This window comes from Stegodyphus dumicola, chromosome 8 (genome assembly GCF_044657685.1).
Source record: "Stegodyphus dumicola isolate Sdum_Otavi_A_Nest chromosome 8, ASM4465768v1".
NCBI classification, from domain to species: domain Eukaryota; kingdom Metazoa; phylum Arthropoda; class Arachnida; order Araneae; family Eresidae; genus Stegodyphus; species Stegodyphus dumicola.
The window spans coordinates 155,861,433-155,880,481 of record NC_140775.1 but is presented as its reverse complement, the minus strand read 5'-3'; the positions used below and the strand labels follow the sequence as shown (position 1 = coordinate 155,880,481).

At 33.0% G+C, this 19,049-nt stretch overlaps 1 protein-coding gene across 3 annotated transcripts in view; it reads left to right on the top strand.

The window, feature by feature from the left end:
• Positions 1-5,690, top strand: part of LOC118203382 (ras-related C3 botulinum toxin substrate 1-like) — a 48,804-nt gene extending 43,114 nt beyond the window's left edge. For all 3 annotated transcript variants that reach the window (XM_035375665.2, XM_035375664.2, XM_035375663.2), the window contains exons 5-6: positions 762-904; positions 4,229-5,690. In XM_035375665.2, coding sequence (XP_035231556.1) covers positions 762-904; positions 4,229-4,336 — 251 coding nt within the window. In that variant the 3' untranslated portion in view covers positions 4,337-5,690. The remainder of the gene's footprint in view (positions 1-761; positions 905-4,228) is intronic.
• The last annotated feature ends 13,359 nt before the right edge of the window (positions 5,691-19,049 follow it).

Here is a 19,049-nt window from a genome sequence, read left to right as displayed (position 1 = left end):
GAGAGCTGACGAGACAGGTCTGAGGCTGTGCTCCGCATGTTTCTTTTGGCAGTAACTGCCAAATACAGGTCCTCATTCGGCGTTGTAACTCTGGGGTGACCTGTGCTGTATCGTCTACTCACATTACCATCATCTTGGAATCGTTGCCAAAGCCTGGAGATGACACTCTGGGCAATTCCAAGTTCGTCTGATACTTCCAGTTGGGTACTCCCACATTCCGGACGGCCGATAATTCTACCACGTAAAAAATCATCCAAATGCGTCCTTTGTGTCATAACTATTCGGTTATTGCACTGAAATGCTTATAAAGCGCCTGCGAACAATTTTACTTCTTTGCCTGTATTCCTTATATATCACTCTTTTACACTCTCGTCATTGTGACGTACCATCGGTGTCATCTGGTTACTTCCTGAAATTTGCATATGATTCTTGAAGATGTGTGTAGTGATTTTACAGGTGATATATTTATTTTAGAGTTCAATTTCCGCGTGACTCCGAATTATCCTTAATTTATGGACATGAGTGTATTTTTCAAGGTGAGATGTCACTTTAGGGAACACAAGAAATTGAGAAATCTAGCTATAACGAGAAGTGATAGTTGCAGCATCAGAAGAAAATATTATATGTAGAACTAAGTAATATTATCTATTTTTTCCTTGGGCAAATTATACTAAAACTAGGAGAGGAACTCATAGCAATCCAATAAATAATAATTCAGTTGTTGGATTAAACAAAGTTTTCTAGATAACTAATTCTTTCAGGCCTCAAGAAAGATCTCCGCTGTTCCCGATCCTTCAGTAGGCATGAAGTTGTTACAAAGAGCATGGGAAGAGACATGGCGGAGAAAATTGGAGCTGTAGCTTATATGGAATGTTCCGCCAGGAAAAAAGAAGGTGTTAAAGAGGTTGGTATACATATTTCTGAATTTTTTTAACTGCATATCCTTCAATTTGCCTCCTACAAAGGGAAAGTTCTCAGGTCTCAAATCAAACCAAAATTTTAAATAGTAAATATATATCAAACTGAAAATAAAGTTCTTATTTCGTATTTTTATTTTTTTTATTTATTTTTTCCCCCTGGTATTCGAAGTATGTTATATTGGCTTGTCAAGAAAACAGCTGATACATTTCTGCATTATCATGGTGTAAGGTATATTTTAATTTTATAGCAGTTATATTAATTTTGAAACAATTTCTTAATTTCCTGTTAATTCTTGTTTCCAATTACAACTCCCTACCAGAATGAGTTTTTAGAATCGCGTTGAATGTAAATGAGTTAGAAGATGCATTTAAGGAAGGTTCAACTAACTTCGAAAGAAAGTGCTAAGAGCCCTTAGTGAGGCGTGTCAGTCTTGTTGCTAAGTCACTCTTGAAGCTGTTACACTCGGCCGTATTGTAAGTGCCTATTGATATTCGCCGGCTAGTTTAATGGAAAGGCCAACTACGTTAGATAATTGTGTCTAGTTTCGGCTAAGGCTAGTTTAGTTAATAGTAACTTAGTTTCTTATTTTCTTATTCTGAGTTAAATCCCAAGTAAAAGCTTTCCTATAAGCCCGAGAAGGGGCCGACTGTTATCTGAGTGAATAAAAGAGTAATCTAACCCTTCTCGAGTCCACGCCTTAGTTGTTCTGAACTCAGCAAGAAGTCGCTACAAGTTCACTAGGTTCCTCTACGTTTTAGCATAGAGAGATGGCGATGAACCCTACAATGGCTAATTAATCTAACCACATAACGCTTAACGGAATAATTGTTGCTGTCTTTGTCCATGTATTTCATGGAAGAAGGGTTGCCAGAGCCTCTGGTTGGACTTCTTCAGTTTTCTCCCCAGTTTTGAGGGAGAGCATCTGGAATGGGCGAGTGTTTCCATCTTCTCTCCTACAACTAAACCACACGAGAGGATTTTCAACTCGCCATATATTTAGAGTGAAACCATGCCGCAAAACACTATGCATTTACAAACATCCATGTCTTCTCCGGGACTCAAACCCAGGCCCTTCGGTATCGCAATAGACTTTCCTAATCACTGGGTAACTGAGTTGATAACCAATTCTGCATGGATATATCTATACCTGAGTCGGAAGCCAATCCAGCGGTTTACCTCCCCTAACCACTATGTCGTCTGGGCGGCAACTAAATAAATTAGTTATATTTAGAAATTCAGTTGGACATTTTGATACTATGCGTATATTTTTGTCTGCATGTGCAACTTCTGTTATTTTAACATTTCTTATTCTTGATCTAGTATCAGTCAATCTGAAATTGAGACACTATTATGAGTATTGTTACGAATTTTCGATAGATTCCAGAAAGCAGTTTTGAAGCATACTTTCTTCCCTGAGGAAAAGATATGACCACTTTTTCATGGATGCCCCTAATAGGTGGGCCACCGTTGCATCCTATGAATTGACAGATAATTTACATCCATGCCTTCTCTTTAATTCGAATCCGGGAACTCACATCCGAAACGACACTCACAGTCACTAACCACCTTTCCGTCTGGTGGACTGGATAGAAACTAGTGAACAGAACACAGGCAGCAACTGAAGGAAGTAAAGTAAAACTGGCGGCAACTTATGGTACTACAGTACTATAGGTAGTCATTTGTGTGATATTATTGCTGAAGTCACGGCCATAAACTGTATAGCTTGCAGGATCTTATTTCTGGAATTTCAAAACTTAAAAAGAAGCAGCTTCTTGTATTCACATTTATTCTTTAAAAGATAATTATCCTAAATTATGCTTCACCCTACAAATATTTTAGACAACTCGTATATCAGTATCTTCAAAAGTTAAAGAGTTTTTTCGAAGTTAACTGATAAAATCTTGGGATCGAAACTTCTCAGGCAATTTGAATTATTTTGCATTTCAGTCATAAGAAAAGGCTATTGCTAAAAAATTCCATTATGATAACATCATCCACAGCTTCGTCTTACGGAGAGCTTGTAGAGTTCATTAATGCATTCTTAATTAATTAAATAAAGGTATATTTTGATCTGAAATTTGGGGTGATTTTGATGGAGCTAGGCCTGCTGTTATGCTATTATTGGTTTGGTAACAGTATTTTGCTTTGCAATTTCTATTTTTTTTAATCACCAACATCATAGCGGAACACATTTTCCCGTTTCTCCGAGAATGACTAGCTGAAATGGAGAAACTTTTCCAGATAGTCCACTATCTCCCAATTTCTTAAAAATCTCTCCAACCTGTGCTGGAGGATGGAATATTAAATCTTTATGAGTGCAAGTGCCTAAAGTAAAAGTGTTAAATCGGCAAATTTATTAAGTTTCTGTGTTAGTACCAAATATCAGTATCAATAAAAATTCAGTTTCTTTTTTCAAATTCAGATGCGTTTAAAAATACTTTCTAATTGCTTGTAGTAATTAAGTGGGTGGCTGCACAGTAACTACTGCGTTTATCATTTCTTCTGTTGCTTATGAAGTGCCGAAAAGCCTTTATGTTTTAAAATCACTTTTATAATGCAGTTTCATAATTGAAAACGTTATGAAATATTTTATTTAAAAGGTTAGTAAGTAATTTTGTTTAATTAGTAGTATAGCTTTATTTTTTACATATAGTTTTATTTATTCACATGTACTCAAAAATTGAGGATAACTGTAAATTACAATAAAGTGTTGGATTGTGCGGTTGGATTGTTCCATATTCCTTTTGGAACACCCAAAGGCCATTGACTGAAGTTTTAGTTTTGTTAGAAGCACAACATATGTCACGTAGCACCTGATGCACGTAAAAAACTGCAAAGAAGAGAGTAGTTATGCATTTCAAATGACACAAAAATAAGCATTATTCTTATAGATAACATTATGCAGAGCAGAATCATCAGTTTCCTCAAAGGAGGCGATATTGCTGTGGCAGCTGTGTTTCTCATAACATATGACTTTCAGAGCTTGTTGGCTGTTCTTACAAAATAGAAATGTGCAAGGACGTTTCAATGAAAAAGTTGCTGTCTTGTAACGCTTTAAGAAGATCGTTTTAAATACCTTTTCTATAATAGAGCTAAGTGTTAACCACTCTTGAGTTAGAAAGACGTTAAGTATAAAATACGTGGAAGAACGAGCTGGAAAGTTTTTTCTGAGACGCGTCGGAACTGACTATTTTCTTTAATTTTTTTAGCATGGATATACTTATAGTTATTAAGATTACTGTAGTTAATTTTTAAAATAACTGCAAGTAGAAGTTTAAAACTAATAAATATTTTTATTACTTTCTAGATTTTCGCAGTTGCCGTACAGACAGCTATGCGATCTCCTCCTCCGAAACCAAAAAAGAAATCTGGTATTTGCGGATCACGTTTATTGAGGTTCATCAAACTTCTTTGAATGATTTTCTTTTCAAGAGTGGCAAGAACCAAATCTCCTAGTGAATTCTTGTTCAGTTGAATCAGGAAACTACTCCTATAGAAATGCATGATTTTTTTGAAAATGAACTTCAAAGTCTTAAACATGGCTATGAGTCGAGATTGTAGAATTCAGGTTGTTAGTCATAAAAGAATAGCCGGATGTTCTACAATTTAAATACATACTTCCTCGCATCAATTCTTAAGATGAAGCAAAATTTCAATCTTAAGAATCCATCTAAACCGGCATTTCGTGAATTTATAAAAAGGAAATCGCATTTAAATATGTCAGACATCACTATATGTTATCGAAGTTATTTAAAGTTCTATAAATTGTTAAGATAGTTTGTTGATAAAATAAGAAGAGTTCGCCATTTTATTTTGTTGTTTTTGTTACATGATAAAGTGGAATGGCGATAGTTTTCTGTCTTTTGACTGACAGTGGAGACTCTTAGGTGTACATATATTTTGTTATTGATATTTTTTTAGCTTTTGGATTCATATACGATAATATGAAGTTAGCGTTAAATATCATTCATAATATTTATTTCTGTCATTCCATACGAAATATTAGATTCTGTTATTCTAACAGTTGGGGTTCTTAGAAAATTAAAGTAATGCAAAGTGTGAATTTTATAAATTTTTAGGGCGAAACGATGTTTTAATGTATGTGCTTAAAATAACTCACAATTTCATGCTGAAAAAAAAAAATTTTTTTTTTTAATAACCTGAGTAAAATAACAAAAATTTCTATCGGGAAATGTGCTTTTGAAGGCTCTGGAAATTGTTTAAAACGTAGCTTTCTATTTTAAATTTAATGTTTGTATTATTGTAATTATCTTTTTTAATGTAATGTAGTATGAACCTGCAACTGCTCATTTAGGCGTATTAACCAAATTCTAAAATTATTTCTCATATTCTTCTTAAAACTTTATTTAAAGTTATATTTGATTTTTTATATCATTTCACCAAAACTAAATTTCGTAACGAAGCATATTCTTTACAAAGAACAAGACTAAAATATTTCAATAAAGATTTCAGAAAGTTATTTTATTTTTGTAGCAAATAGTAACATGAGATAATTTAATTACTATGAAATGTTTACTGCAGATACTTAGTTTGGCTTGATTGTTTCAAAGCCTAATTTTATTTGTTAAGACTGTATATTAAGAATACTAGTCAGTCTTACAGAAAATGCTTTTCTGGTGTTTTCTGTCAAATGTTGTGAAAAATCGTGTATTTGCTGTATTTAGACTTAAAATCAGTTGTTTATTTGTTCTTATAAAATTTATTTATTTTGTGGAATTGATAGTTTGAATAAATATTTTTTTTTATTCTTTAAGATTCTTTTACTGTAAACTACTAATCATTCTAGGCAAATGACCTGATGATTCCTTACCACCATTATAACACTATATTATTCTAATAAAATATTTTCAAATACATTAGTAATATAGCTATTCTAATCAGACTCGTATTGCAATATCGCAGCTATCTTTCAATGCTGTTGTTGTCTTATCCATGTAATTCATGGAAGAATAGTTGCCAGAGCCTCAAGGAGGTTGGATTTCTTCCCACTCCTGTTTTGAGGAAGCGCACCCTCAAAGGGTGGCTTGGCAAATGCGGTCGAGAGCAGGAGACTGACGTTAATTACGGAAGGGGAAAGTAAACGGCTGTGTCAGGGATAATAAGGGGTGATATATTTAAAAAAAAAGTGTTTTGAGGTCTCATTCAGTATCAGTATATCAGACATAAATGATGCACATGGTATCAGAATGGAGACAAATTACATAAGATACGAAAAGTTATATTTATTTGTTTATTAACATTTCATTATTACATTGTTTTCGTATAGGAATTTCCTTCCACCCTCCTCTGAGCAATACAAACAGGTACATGTAAGTCGGCTGAAAAGCACTGCTATAAACAAATAATCCAACCCAATTCCAGTTGAACAGCGCTTATTAATACTAATTGTTTACGGAAAGCATCCTAGTTTTTGAAAAGCTTCGTATCATCTAACATAAAATTAATTAATTAATCATCTTAAGAATGATTTTGTGTTGAATATGGCAAAACATATGAGGGTTGGCTAGGCATGATTTCATGGAGAATTTTCTAAGGGAAATGGGCTCATATTTACATACCTTAAGATTATAAGTATTGATTAACATTTCCTATAACTACTTCTAAATGAGGCTTTCTAAGAGCAACCCCCTTAATTTTGACTCGCAGCTTTTAATTTTAGACTAAAATATGAGCATAGAATCTACCTTTAAACAATGGGATTTGTTTTTAAACACTGTGGCATGAGAGTGCCTAGTAATAATAGTTTTAGCGTCGCTAAGAATCATTTTCTGGATTCTCCTATTGATTTTTTTCCAAAAGATATTAAAAGCTGCAATTGACAAGTATGAGCAATGCATAATACATGCATATATAACGTAAGCATACCATAAAGAAAAATGAACCCCCAACAAAAGCTGATCGACTGCTATTGAACTCTAAAGAGGGGTTTATCAGAGGGAAAATGGCAATTAAAATCAATTAAAATTCCATTTAATTGATTTTAATTATTTATTTACTGTATCGATTTATTACTTATTGTAATGGATTGGAATATTTGAATATGAATAAGCTGAATATTTAAGAAAAATATTATGACTGCGAGAATAGGGGAAAAAAAAACATTTTTTGAATATTTACTTCCTTATAGAATGCAGATGAATTCATTTTTACTCAACGAAAATCAAAATTTAGTAGCTAATTAATCTGTCTTGTATAGACCACTTTAGTTCGCTTTTTTTAAAAAAATTTAAATGCTTCAAGAATAATTAATTAGAAAAAAGCATAATTTTCTTCTTACACTTAAATTCTTCAATAAAAAAACTGCATTTTCAGCTATAACCAAGTGAAATAATTTTCTAAATATTGCATGAAAAATAAGGTACATAAACAGCTTGGAAATGGAACTAGCATTGAGATTCTCTTTAAGAAATATGGTGAAGCTTAACAAAAAGTCTACGAAGTGAAGTAATTCCGTAGAATATTTTCTAACTCTTTATGATTAAATTGCACTCAATTATACTTTATAAACGACATGTAAATACTATTTAATGTATATGTGTGTGTGTGTGTGTGTGGCTCACTAACGGCTGAGCTGTAAAGTCGTTGAACTCTGGCAGGTCGATCCGGGGTTCGAATCCGGATCGACGGGGATTGCTGTAATGGCGTTTTCGAGGTTTTCCCCACGTGTAACGTGCATAAGAGTCAGTTTTGCTTAGAAAGTTCTCCACGAGGCACCCTTACCCTTAGGCAAATAACCGTCGAATGCTTTGCTATAATCAAACAAACCAGACCAAACAATAGATATATAAATAAGTAGCTTAAATCTGCTATATTTCATGTATACTCATTAAGTAGTATTTCAATATATATAATGATTAAAAGAAAGGAAAAGTCGGATCCTAACTGATTGTATATAATGTAATCCCTATGAAGGCCCTAACAATTCTTTCTCACTTAAAGTCGTAACCCAAAAAGAGAACAAATTAAACTTCAGATACGCATACAATACTGAATCTAATACAAAAAATACAAAATATAAAAATAAATTATATATGTACGAAACCTAACTAACTATTTATATTGATATTACGTAAATATACGTATGGTAATGAACATTGTATAGTAAAGATATTTTATACCTTATTCTAGTATATTTGGTTCCATTTATATATACCTATATACATAGATATATATAATTTAAGGATTCCGTTTAAGGATTATAGTAGTAGTTAATACTACTACATATAAAAGACAAAAGTGCATCAATAATGTATTTTTCAGTATTATTTAACTTCATTCTTAGGAATTTTCTGCAGTCTAGTTTGCGTTATTTTATTCATAAGTCTCAAATAAAAACAATTATTGTTTATATGCCATTAGAAAATTAACCAAAAAGCAGCGACCACAATGTAATTGAGAAACAGTCCTTAGGTTGAAAGCCATTCGGTTATGACTATTATCTCACATACTCAGCTACTTCGCATACATGGAACATAGCATTCGAAATGAAAAACTCAATATTTACTACAAATTCATTCGTGTAACAAATATCTGTCTTTCTACACCTATGGCTTTAAAAAAAGATGGTATTTATCTTACAGTTTATCGTTAAGTAATACATTTTCATTGTACAAAATTGCATTCATTTGAAGAATTCAATTTGTATTTTTCTGTGTATAAAACTGAAAGTAGAGAAGCGAGAAGTTTAAACAACCCCCGCATTTTCTCAAGATCCCTAGCGAGATTGTACGCACCTTGTCAGCTCTCCCCCTGATAAAAGGGATTGTAAATTTATGACCTGACCGCAAATGAGGGTATTTCCCTCAAGAAAATGGGAGTGCGAGGAACTCCCACTCCTCACATCTACCACCAAACCATACAAGAGAACTTTCGGCTCGCATTTAGAGGGGTGTACTCCAACTGCGCTAATGAAAATCCCCACACTGGGTCGAGCTATAGTCCAACTGCGCCAATCAAAATTTCTTCCCCCTGCTGCCTACAGGGTTACAATTTAACTTTTCGAAGCCAATTGTAGCCAAGATGAAAATATAAATAAATAGAATTACATATCACAAGAACAAGTAAAAAATATCTAACAAGCAGGCTAATTACTTGAATAACATTAATAAATGCGAAAGCTAACAAAGGAAATAAAAGGTATTGGTAAACATAAATATTAGCATTACAAACATCTTTCATTTATTATAATAATATCATAAATTAAATAATTATAAAGCATACAAATTATATTTTTAATAAATTTCATCAATAATAGTCAAGATGTCTGAACTAGACTGGAAAATTTAATAGAGTTCACTAGCGTGCAAAAAAATATTCCATATCAAAGTGTGCTAAAAATATTTTTTGTTAATTAAAGTAATAATGTAAATGTTTGCAGAAATTAAATTTAGTTAAATTTAAAAAAAGCTTAGCATGAAATCTATTATAACAACATTACTATGCATTTGGAACACTGACGTATAAATTGTAAATAAATTTAAATTATTATGCTAAGAAGTTTTTTTCTAAAATTTATCTAGAAGAAATTAATTAGATAAGCAATACTGCAAATTAATATAATCAATCAGGCCTCTCAATAAATAAAAGTTTATTTTTTAACCAAAAATTAAAAATTGGGATGCAAAACTTTGAATAATATACTTGGAAATATCTGAACATAATTAATTAGAAATGTATAATTAAATTAATAACAAGTAATTAACAGTAACATTAAGCTTAATTTCATTCAATCCAAAACAAGCAATCGATCAGGAGCTCCGCATAACTGAAGTTTTAATGCTACCTTACGTAGATTTGCGTATAAAATAAAAGTTGCACTTGTGAAACTAGTGAATAATGTACTGATAGTCAACAGGAATTAAAATACAGTAGTTAAAAATATAACTACTAGTCAGAAGGTATGCAAAGTTGCCATGGCTAGAGAAATTGAATGATTATAGAAAACTCATAAAGTTAAGCGCTACAGTGTGAAAAGAAAATTCTGCAATAAACATGTTAAGAAAATTAGATGGAGAAATAATCCTTAATTTATTGATATCCATATAAACTCTATGCTTTTGGGAAAATGTTACATATAATTTGCACCGAGGTATCAATCGTCGAAACCGAGTTAATTTCTTTCCTTATTTTTTCTTATTAGAGGGATTTGTAAAAAGATATGCTAAGGTAAAGGTGAAAATTTTTGCAATATTTTTAAAGAATAAATTTAAAAAGTATTTTTACTCCATGAGCTGAATTTTTTTACGATACATTTTTACACAATAAATAAGTACAGTCAAAAGTCTTTAATCCGGACTCGTCGGGACTTCGGCGATTCCGGATTATCGATTTTTCCGGATTATAGATCATCAGTTTAAATCTGGTAAGATGGCATGCAAAAATTAAAAGTATGAAACCGTAATTTATAAAATAATGAGCAATTATGATCTAATGGGTATCAAAATTTACAAAAAAGAAGCTTAATATTTATTTGTTTATTTTATTAAACATTTCTTTCAACGCGCGCATACTTAAAGCATACATTACGCATAACCGAAATTAGAAAATTGCAACCAGAAAACTATTTGATTTGTATTCATGATATTTATAATGACGAGGAATTTGATTTAAATCATATCAAAGACGGAATACATCGAGATGAAATACTACATTTAGTAAGGAATTATAAGCCGAATAAAATAAAAACATCTGTCCTGAAGATAACGATAGTGCTGATAGATCAACTTCCAGTTCATTGCGCGCCGCGACGTTCCCCCCCCCGCGCAGAGCAGCGTGAAATTGATAAACAGATTTCGGAACGGTTAAATAAACAAAGGATATGCCTTTATCCATTTTTGTAGCAATTCCACTTTTTGTTTGATGGACATCGAAACATACTTTCGTTTTGTAATCCTTTGGGAGCTCCAGCATCGGAAATTCTATTTGACATAATCGAAAGTTCAAGCTTACTTTTATAAAATTGCTCTTACAGTCTGCAAAAAATAATAAGCCGGATCCAATTCGAAGATTAAGGAACAACGCAATCATCAACATTAACTGAAATAGATAATTAGATAATTTTAGCTTATACCGTCCGTTATACATTAAACGCGCACGCGAAAACGTATTCTGCGCTTACGCACACGCATATGCGCAGTTGTAAAGGTCTTGCGCGCACGCGTAAATGCTTATGCGCATGCGTCAACGCGGCGCATGCGCAGAAAGATTTTAGCTTTGAGGTCCGGATTATGGGTGTCCGAATTAATGACTTTTGACTGTATAAAAAAAGAAAAGCTGGGAGATCTCTGGGATTAGAAACTCGGGTCGAACTACTAATGTTTAGTGACTTTTCCGCTTGATCATAAGACCTTTTGAAATTAGGCTGAACACTATATTAAGGAAAATAGAAGATACAGCACAGATAAGAACAGAAGTGGGCTGAATTAAAGATTTACTTGTTTGGTGAATGAGTTAAACTTATCTGTATGCCATTATGAAATATTAGGAATGTAGCATAAAAGCATCAGTGAAAAAGGCAAAGGCAATCTAAATCATTGTAATCTAAATGTATAACATTATCAGTATCTGCTATTAATTTCATTACTGCTGAAAAAATTATAAATGAATTATATTATAAATCACATGAACTCGTTGTATTATAAATTACAACAGTAAGAAATATTATTAGCGTAATTTAGCGACCATCTTTGTTAGCAAATAATTTCAAATAATTAATTTTACAAATAATTCAGCCTGGAACTAGGTTAGAAAATAAGCTACATGCTGAAGATTAAGCTTTGCCAAGGTGTTAGAAACATCTTCTGTTAACTAGATTCGTGATGCGAGAATTTGTAAAAATTATCATTTAAATATAAATTGGCATAAATACAATACAAAGTATATAAATTCTACATACATGAAAACTTGAGTACAGTGCAACAGTATGTGAAAAAGGAATGGATTAAAAGGGAACTGAAAATCCCAGGATATGAATATAAGGGAGTTTTTTTTTTTTTTTTTTTTTTTTTTTTTGTGTGTGTGTGTGTGTGTGTGTGTTAATTATGAAAATTCTGCTGACGCTCATAATTATTAATTTATTAATTAAATGTGTATTAGAAATTAAATGTATGCCAAAGTACATCAGGTGGAAAACAGAATAAATATTTAAACGTTTCTAGTATTAAAATATGGAATTTGTAACAAAGTTAAATAACCTTAAAATAACTTTAATGACTAAAAATGGAAAGCTTAATACGGGAATATATTGCAATAGTATTAGTGTAAATTTAGATCGACTTAAGAAGTCCAATTTTTAAATTTAATAAAGAGAATTTTTTTAATTAAATTAGAACTCTTTACCTAAAATAGTGCCCCCATGCCGCAAAGACACTATACATTTACAAACACCCATGCCTTCTCCGGGATTCGAACCGGGGTCCTTCGATACCGCAGTAGGCTGCCCTTCTCACTACACCGTCTGGGCGGCTCACGTTTAAGTGCAGTTTGTAATTCCAAGTATCTAAATTTTTTACGCAGTAGAAACTTGAAAAATTGTATTTAGAAAGGTAAGCTCCTTTCAAATACCTTCTAATCAAGGATTGTTAAATAACAAATACATTGTTAAATAATTTAATAATACTACTGTTTTAATCATAAGGAGATTTATTTAAATTATTCGCCTGAATTATATTTATAACACCTCCATAGAATTAATCTCTAAAATTGTTATGAAATTTTAAATTCTCCAGTTTGATCTTTCTACCTAGTATAATTGAAAAAGAACTTTTATCGCAGTAAAACATTAATTATTAATAATTCTTTTTATTCATAATTTTAATAGTTCCTTATTTAATGCATTAACTATTAAATGCGTTAAGGTAGGCGAATTAGCGTTCGGCCGATAACTTCCACTTAGTGCTATGTTAAATAACAGTAAAATTGACACACACACACATAAAAAAATGCAATGTTAAAACTTTATACTATAGCCTAATATTTCTGACAGTTTACCATTAAAATTTCAAAAACTTAAAAGTATTTAATTTTTTAAAAATAAAAAAATAAAAATAATTTGCGCAAAATAAATTGCGAAGTTTCCCTTTTAATTTCCATTTAAAATCAAAAAAGGGAATAATACGAATCGATAACTACAAAAACAAAGATTTGTTGATTCCTATTTTTTTATACAATGCTGGTCATCCAAAAAGCAACATGAGGAATGACAATAGATATCACGCCAAATTTATTTCAGAGACTACACATAATACCAAAATAAATAAATAAAAGAGTACCATTGTTAATGAGTTTGAAATATAACCTTCTTTGAAGTGAGAAAGCTGAGAAAATCAATAATGAGTTTTGCCATCACGTTTGTCAATAATCGCTGCTGGACGCCGCGGTATTGAGTGAAAAAGGTTTTGAATGTTTTGTTAGAGAACTGCAGCCCATGCCAAACACAATGCTGTGCTTCCTCAACACGTAGCCAAAGTTCATCTGGTGTACCCGCGGGTGGGGCATGCCAAGCTAGATGTTCTCCAATCATTGACCAAACATGTTCAATGGGCGATAGATCTGGAGAACGGGCAGTCTAAGCAACAATGCAATATGGTGGGCAAAGAAAAGAAAGCTCAAATATTGCGCGTTGGGTCTGTAGTGGCCGCAGGCAAACCCTGAAGGTAAGGCAACAGGCTACAAAACCTCAGATATATACTAGTACTGACTGGTAAGTGCACCGATCATGCATACTAGGGGGCGCAGGATACTACCCCACACCGTAACACTGGGTGAAGGACCAACTATGGAGATTGCATATCACAACGGTCGTGCAGCCTCTCTCCACGATGTTTCCAAACTCTAATCCGACCATCATGGTACTGAAGGCAGAAGCGGGATTCATCCGAAATCACAATGTCGTGGCTATTCGGATGTCCATGTCCGCGGTTCAGTGCACTAGTACAATTAGAAACGCTGTGGTGTGAAGTTAAAAGTAAGCGAAGCAATGGACGCTTAGCGGACAATCCATTGTACTGCAAACAACGCCATATTATTAGTGAAGACATCGATTGTTGTGTTACAAACCGCATTCGTTGTGATATGGTGGCGGATGTGGCAATGCGCTCTATCAGTGCCATGCGCACAATATGGCTGTCTTAACGTGGAGTGGTGGGACGAGGCGGTTGAAATTGCTCCTGTCCGTCAGTCGTTCCCTCCTGCAATCCACTAGTTCCATATTCGCATGAATGTTGTATGGCTACTTCCGAAACGATGACGGATTTCATGAATGGATAATCCACAATCTCTGTATGCAACGATTCTGCTTCGCTCGAAACCAGAAACGTGCTCGAATGATGCTCGTGTTTTTCTACTAGAACTGAAGAAGAAAATTGCATACTGAAGAAGAAAAAATCTCAAGAGAAAACAATTTACGTTGATCAAAACGGTAATCTTTCCTTCTTTTATATGCGAATTGTAAGGAGCGCTGTAGTCGCAATCATTTGCATATTCTATTGCGGTATGGTATATACATGATGCAAGTTTCATGCTGTATGGATGCTTCCTTCATGATGTTGCATTTTAGATGGTCAGCAGACTTATTACTTTTATTATATGATTTCAAATTTAGCTCGGTTTCTCAATTGATTGTTTAGTCGGTTTGTGTCAACGTTTGTCTCCTTCAACCGAGAAGATTTTCTTGATAGTTTCTGACGTAGGTATTTATGATTAGAATACTCTATCTCAGAGAAGTGTTTTCAAATTTCTTTAATTTTTTACTTATATATATATAATTTTTAAAAATTAGGAGAAAAGCGAATTTTTTTATTTGAAATTTAAGATAAAGAAAACTTTAAAGAAACTGTTAAATTTTATAACGAAGTAATATGGAAATTGAAAGTTAAGAATAAACTGAAAATATTTTTTGAAATGTTTTTAATTCTTTTAATTATGAAAATGCATATAAATTATTTATATTATAATGTTTCGATTGACTCGGAAGAAGATAATAATTTTAAACTTTAAAACCTGCACAATTAAGGAATACATAACTCATGTTTCGTTCAACATTTTGAGCAAAAACTAAGATATAAACTAAAAAAGCACAAAGTTTTAAACAAATATATTTACACTCGCTATCAAGCGAGTCAAGACGCGAATTCAGTGCTCGAAAACTTAGACAAAGGTTCGGGAAAAAAATCCTAAATTTCAAAACAATTTGAGCAATCCAAAACAAATTTGAAAAAATAATAAAATTCTAGATAAAAATATCACGTCAGTGTCCAAAAAGAATATAATGGCCAATTTAAATCGTAAAATTTAAAGTTTCAAAATGTTTTACGTAACAGAGTATGCCAGTTAGGCTAATGTATCTTAAAACTGTTATTTTATTCGAAAAATAGCAGAAACCATTAAACAACACTCTAATCAACATTCTAAAAGAACAAAAAGATTGGTAAATTCCCCAAAACATTTTTTAAAAAAAGGAAAAGTTTACAGCATTCCTGGAGAACATATAAAACTCAAAACCCAAAAAGAAAAAATGGTATAGCTATTTTAGCTTTCAAACGAAGAAGCAAGGTTACCAGTTCTAGTTTTGATAATTTTCTATATGTAACTACCAAACGTAGAAAGAGGCGACATAGATAAAGCACTTCTAACAATTAATCTTTGTCAAGGGAGTCGAAAAATTGACTTAGGTGAGAAATTTGGCAGTAAAATAGAAAATTATAGAATTCTCAAAACAAGTTTATAGTGCTGGTAACAAAAATACGGTTTTCCAAAACTAAGAAGCTTGGGAAAAAGGGAAGAGACAAAAATGTCGTTAAACAGCAAAATATGTAACGTTTAAAATTTTTATTTTTAAATGTAAATTCTGGCAAAAGATACAGAAAATGACTTCAAAGTCAAAAGTCTTTTCCCAGCATAGTTATTGTGGAGGTTCAAAACTAAATCCATTTAATAAAAGGATAGAGCTGGAATTACAACATATAATCTGTAACAACATATAATCTGTACACGAAAAGAGAATTATTTGCATATAAATAAGTCTCTAATTTTAGCTAGCATCCTTTATTATTCTCCTTTTTAAAAGGTTTAAAATAACACAATTATATCACAACATAAAACCAGAGATTATATATGGAAGTTAATGCTTGCTTTTTTTAGAGAAACATTTATGTAATATTTTGGTATTTTATTCTCTGTTGAAGAATTGATGAAAAGAATGATCTCTTCTTGTAGGTAATTAACTTCAGTGCATTTTTTTAAATTCTGTGAAGCTGATTGTGAACTGTGTTATTTAAAACTTTTTTCGAAATAATAGAATCCCAGTGAATTAATTTTATTGTGTTATAACTGAAGTTTCTTCTTTTGTAAAGTTTAATATATTTTGTAATCAAAAATATTATAACGTCTCGTATACTTTGGTAGCATAAATTAACTAGACGTTAGAAGCCTATGTAAGAAATTATCTCTCTGTATTAGAAGTCTATAAGTATAAGCAAAGTCCAGAGAAGTGTGTTATATATATATATAACATGTTCCAGTTTTCTTGGTTTTCATAAAATGTAACTAGATCTACCTATCTGTTGTAGCTTGCGAATTCTCGCACAGGCGTGAAGATGAACACAATCAGGGGAAGGGTGAAAAAACCTTTTAATGATCACAAACTGTTTAACAGACGGCACGGACTTATCTGCTTACAAATCGACCACTTGAGGTGAGAACTTAAACGATAATAACAAATACAATTTACAATTGTAATACAAAATTTAAAGGTAAATAGTAGTGCAAGCCACAATTCAATTTTAATTAGTTGGTTGACTCCGAAAACCTACACCGGCAGGACAGTAACTCGATGGCAAGAATACATAGATGCTATTCAGAGAGAATGAAAAGAGAATTACTGCTATAATAGAAAACAGATTCAAAGCTATGGAAGGTAAAATAGACACGGTTAAAAGTAAAATCAGGAATCTAGTGTTTCTTCTGTTGAAACCGAAGAAAGAGTTTCTCTAGTCGAGAAATAAATCGAAAAGAGAGTTTATTCTGCTCAACTACTGTAGCATCATGAAACAATTGGTCGCCGCAGTTAAAGTCATAGAACATTTCTACAATAACCTCTACGACAAAAAAAGTTCTGCTCCGTTCAGGTTACGCATCGTTGACCTGACTCTTAAATTTCAAGAATCCCTTAATGCCAAATAGCCAGGTGGATGGATACGTAGAGTCCGGGAATATGACATCACTATCCATCATCAGAAAGGATCTTCACACGGAAATGCTGATCCCCTGTCTTGAAGACTGTGCCAAGAAAGCTGCCGATATTATTCAAAGCTCGAAACGAAATAGAACTGGTTAATCCGATCACACGTCAAGGTACAACTTTAACATTATCTGACCTAGACCCATGGAGTCACGAAGATATCAGGAAATATAAGTTGGAAAATGGTGCCATTAAACCCATTATTGACCTAACGGAATCTTCAAATAAAAAATCTACGCGACAGGACATCCTGAGACAAAACAATATTTGGCTCTCTGGGATATAGTTCATGTTGAAAACGGCGTCCTCTACCGAAAAGCCTAATCGGATGATGGAAAGGCATTCGGATGACGGCTGATACTTCCATAATCCCGGATCGCGAACATCCTAGCAGTCCGACAGAGGTCACTTCGGAATAATGAAGACTTTCCATGAAGTTTGAAAGCGCTTGTATTGGAGGAAAGGGCTGACGTGCAGAAGTTCCAATCGTCCGAGTCATAAAGAACCGAAGAAATGCAGCGAAGCGAAACTGCGACTTTACAGTATAGTCGCGCTTTTCGAACGCATCGTCTTTGACATCTTGGGACCTCTGCCACGAACTGCTGATGGCAAAAATTGCATGCCCTTTGTCATTCATTACTTCATAAAGTGGCCTATCTCTGATGTAGAAGCTGTTACAGTAGCAGAAGTAATCATATAGCATAGGATTTCCAGGTTTTGAATGCCTCTTCAGGTACATTTCGCTCAAGGAAGGAATTTTATCTATCTTATTTAAATTTTAACCCTGCAATTAGAGAACTCTATAAATTACTCGACATAAACAAAGCCCAAACGACACCTTTGCATCCACAGTCAGACGGCATGGTAGACAAGTTTGATCGAATACTTAATAAAATTTCGCTGGTGGTTTCCAGAAATCAACAGGAGGGGAACCAGAAGTTACCACTTTTCTTATTGTCTATCGCACTTCTAACTTCAAACTACCTGCTACTCCCCATCCCAGATGCTATGCTGTTGGGACCTTCATCTGCCTTGTGATCTGTTATTTGATCTTCCTCTGGATCCGCCTTCATCGCCGGAGGAGTATATTCAGAATCTCCAGGCACGGTTTGAAATGATACAAAATTTTGCACGAGAGCGAGTTATGTTGGCGACGGAAAAGATGAACTACGTCACCCTAGGACGGTCCTTAGGCAGTCCTAAACAAGCTGAACGACGTCATAGTTCTGATTCGTAAGTCACCAAATTCTAAGCCCAAAGTCGTTCATTACATCAGGCTAGCGTACTATGTCCCTACTTATATTATATACACTACTTATATGATATAAATATTACACTAGGACCATGGCCCTATGTGCATATAAATTTGAAGATTCATGCACTTATTGACTGATTTAGTATTTTATTAGTTGTATGCTATTTACTTAAATTATTATTTTATAATCCAATTTAGTATTCAGTTATTTATTTTTCTTTATTGTATGTATAGCTTTCTGACCGGGGACTGTACTGCCCGAAACATGCAGTCTTTGGAAAGGGGAAATGCTACGAATTTTGCTTTTATATAAGTAATTTTGAAGAAATTATCTATAAATCGTACTGTCTGTTGTATAATATAATATGAAAGACCTCAAGAATGTGAAGCTTCACCGGAACAAGTGAAATAAAAAAAATTAAGTCAATTCCTACTTAGGTCAACAAAGAAAAATCTTATTTTAGTTACTTTTTAACATGTTTTCGTTTCTAATTTATGAAGCTGATAGTGGTCTATAACTTCTCATCTCTTGTAATGTTTCATTATTGCAAGGAAAATTTCCAGCGAATTTCGAGCAGTCCAGTTCTTCAATCCCATCTAATGATTTTACACGAC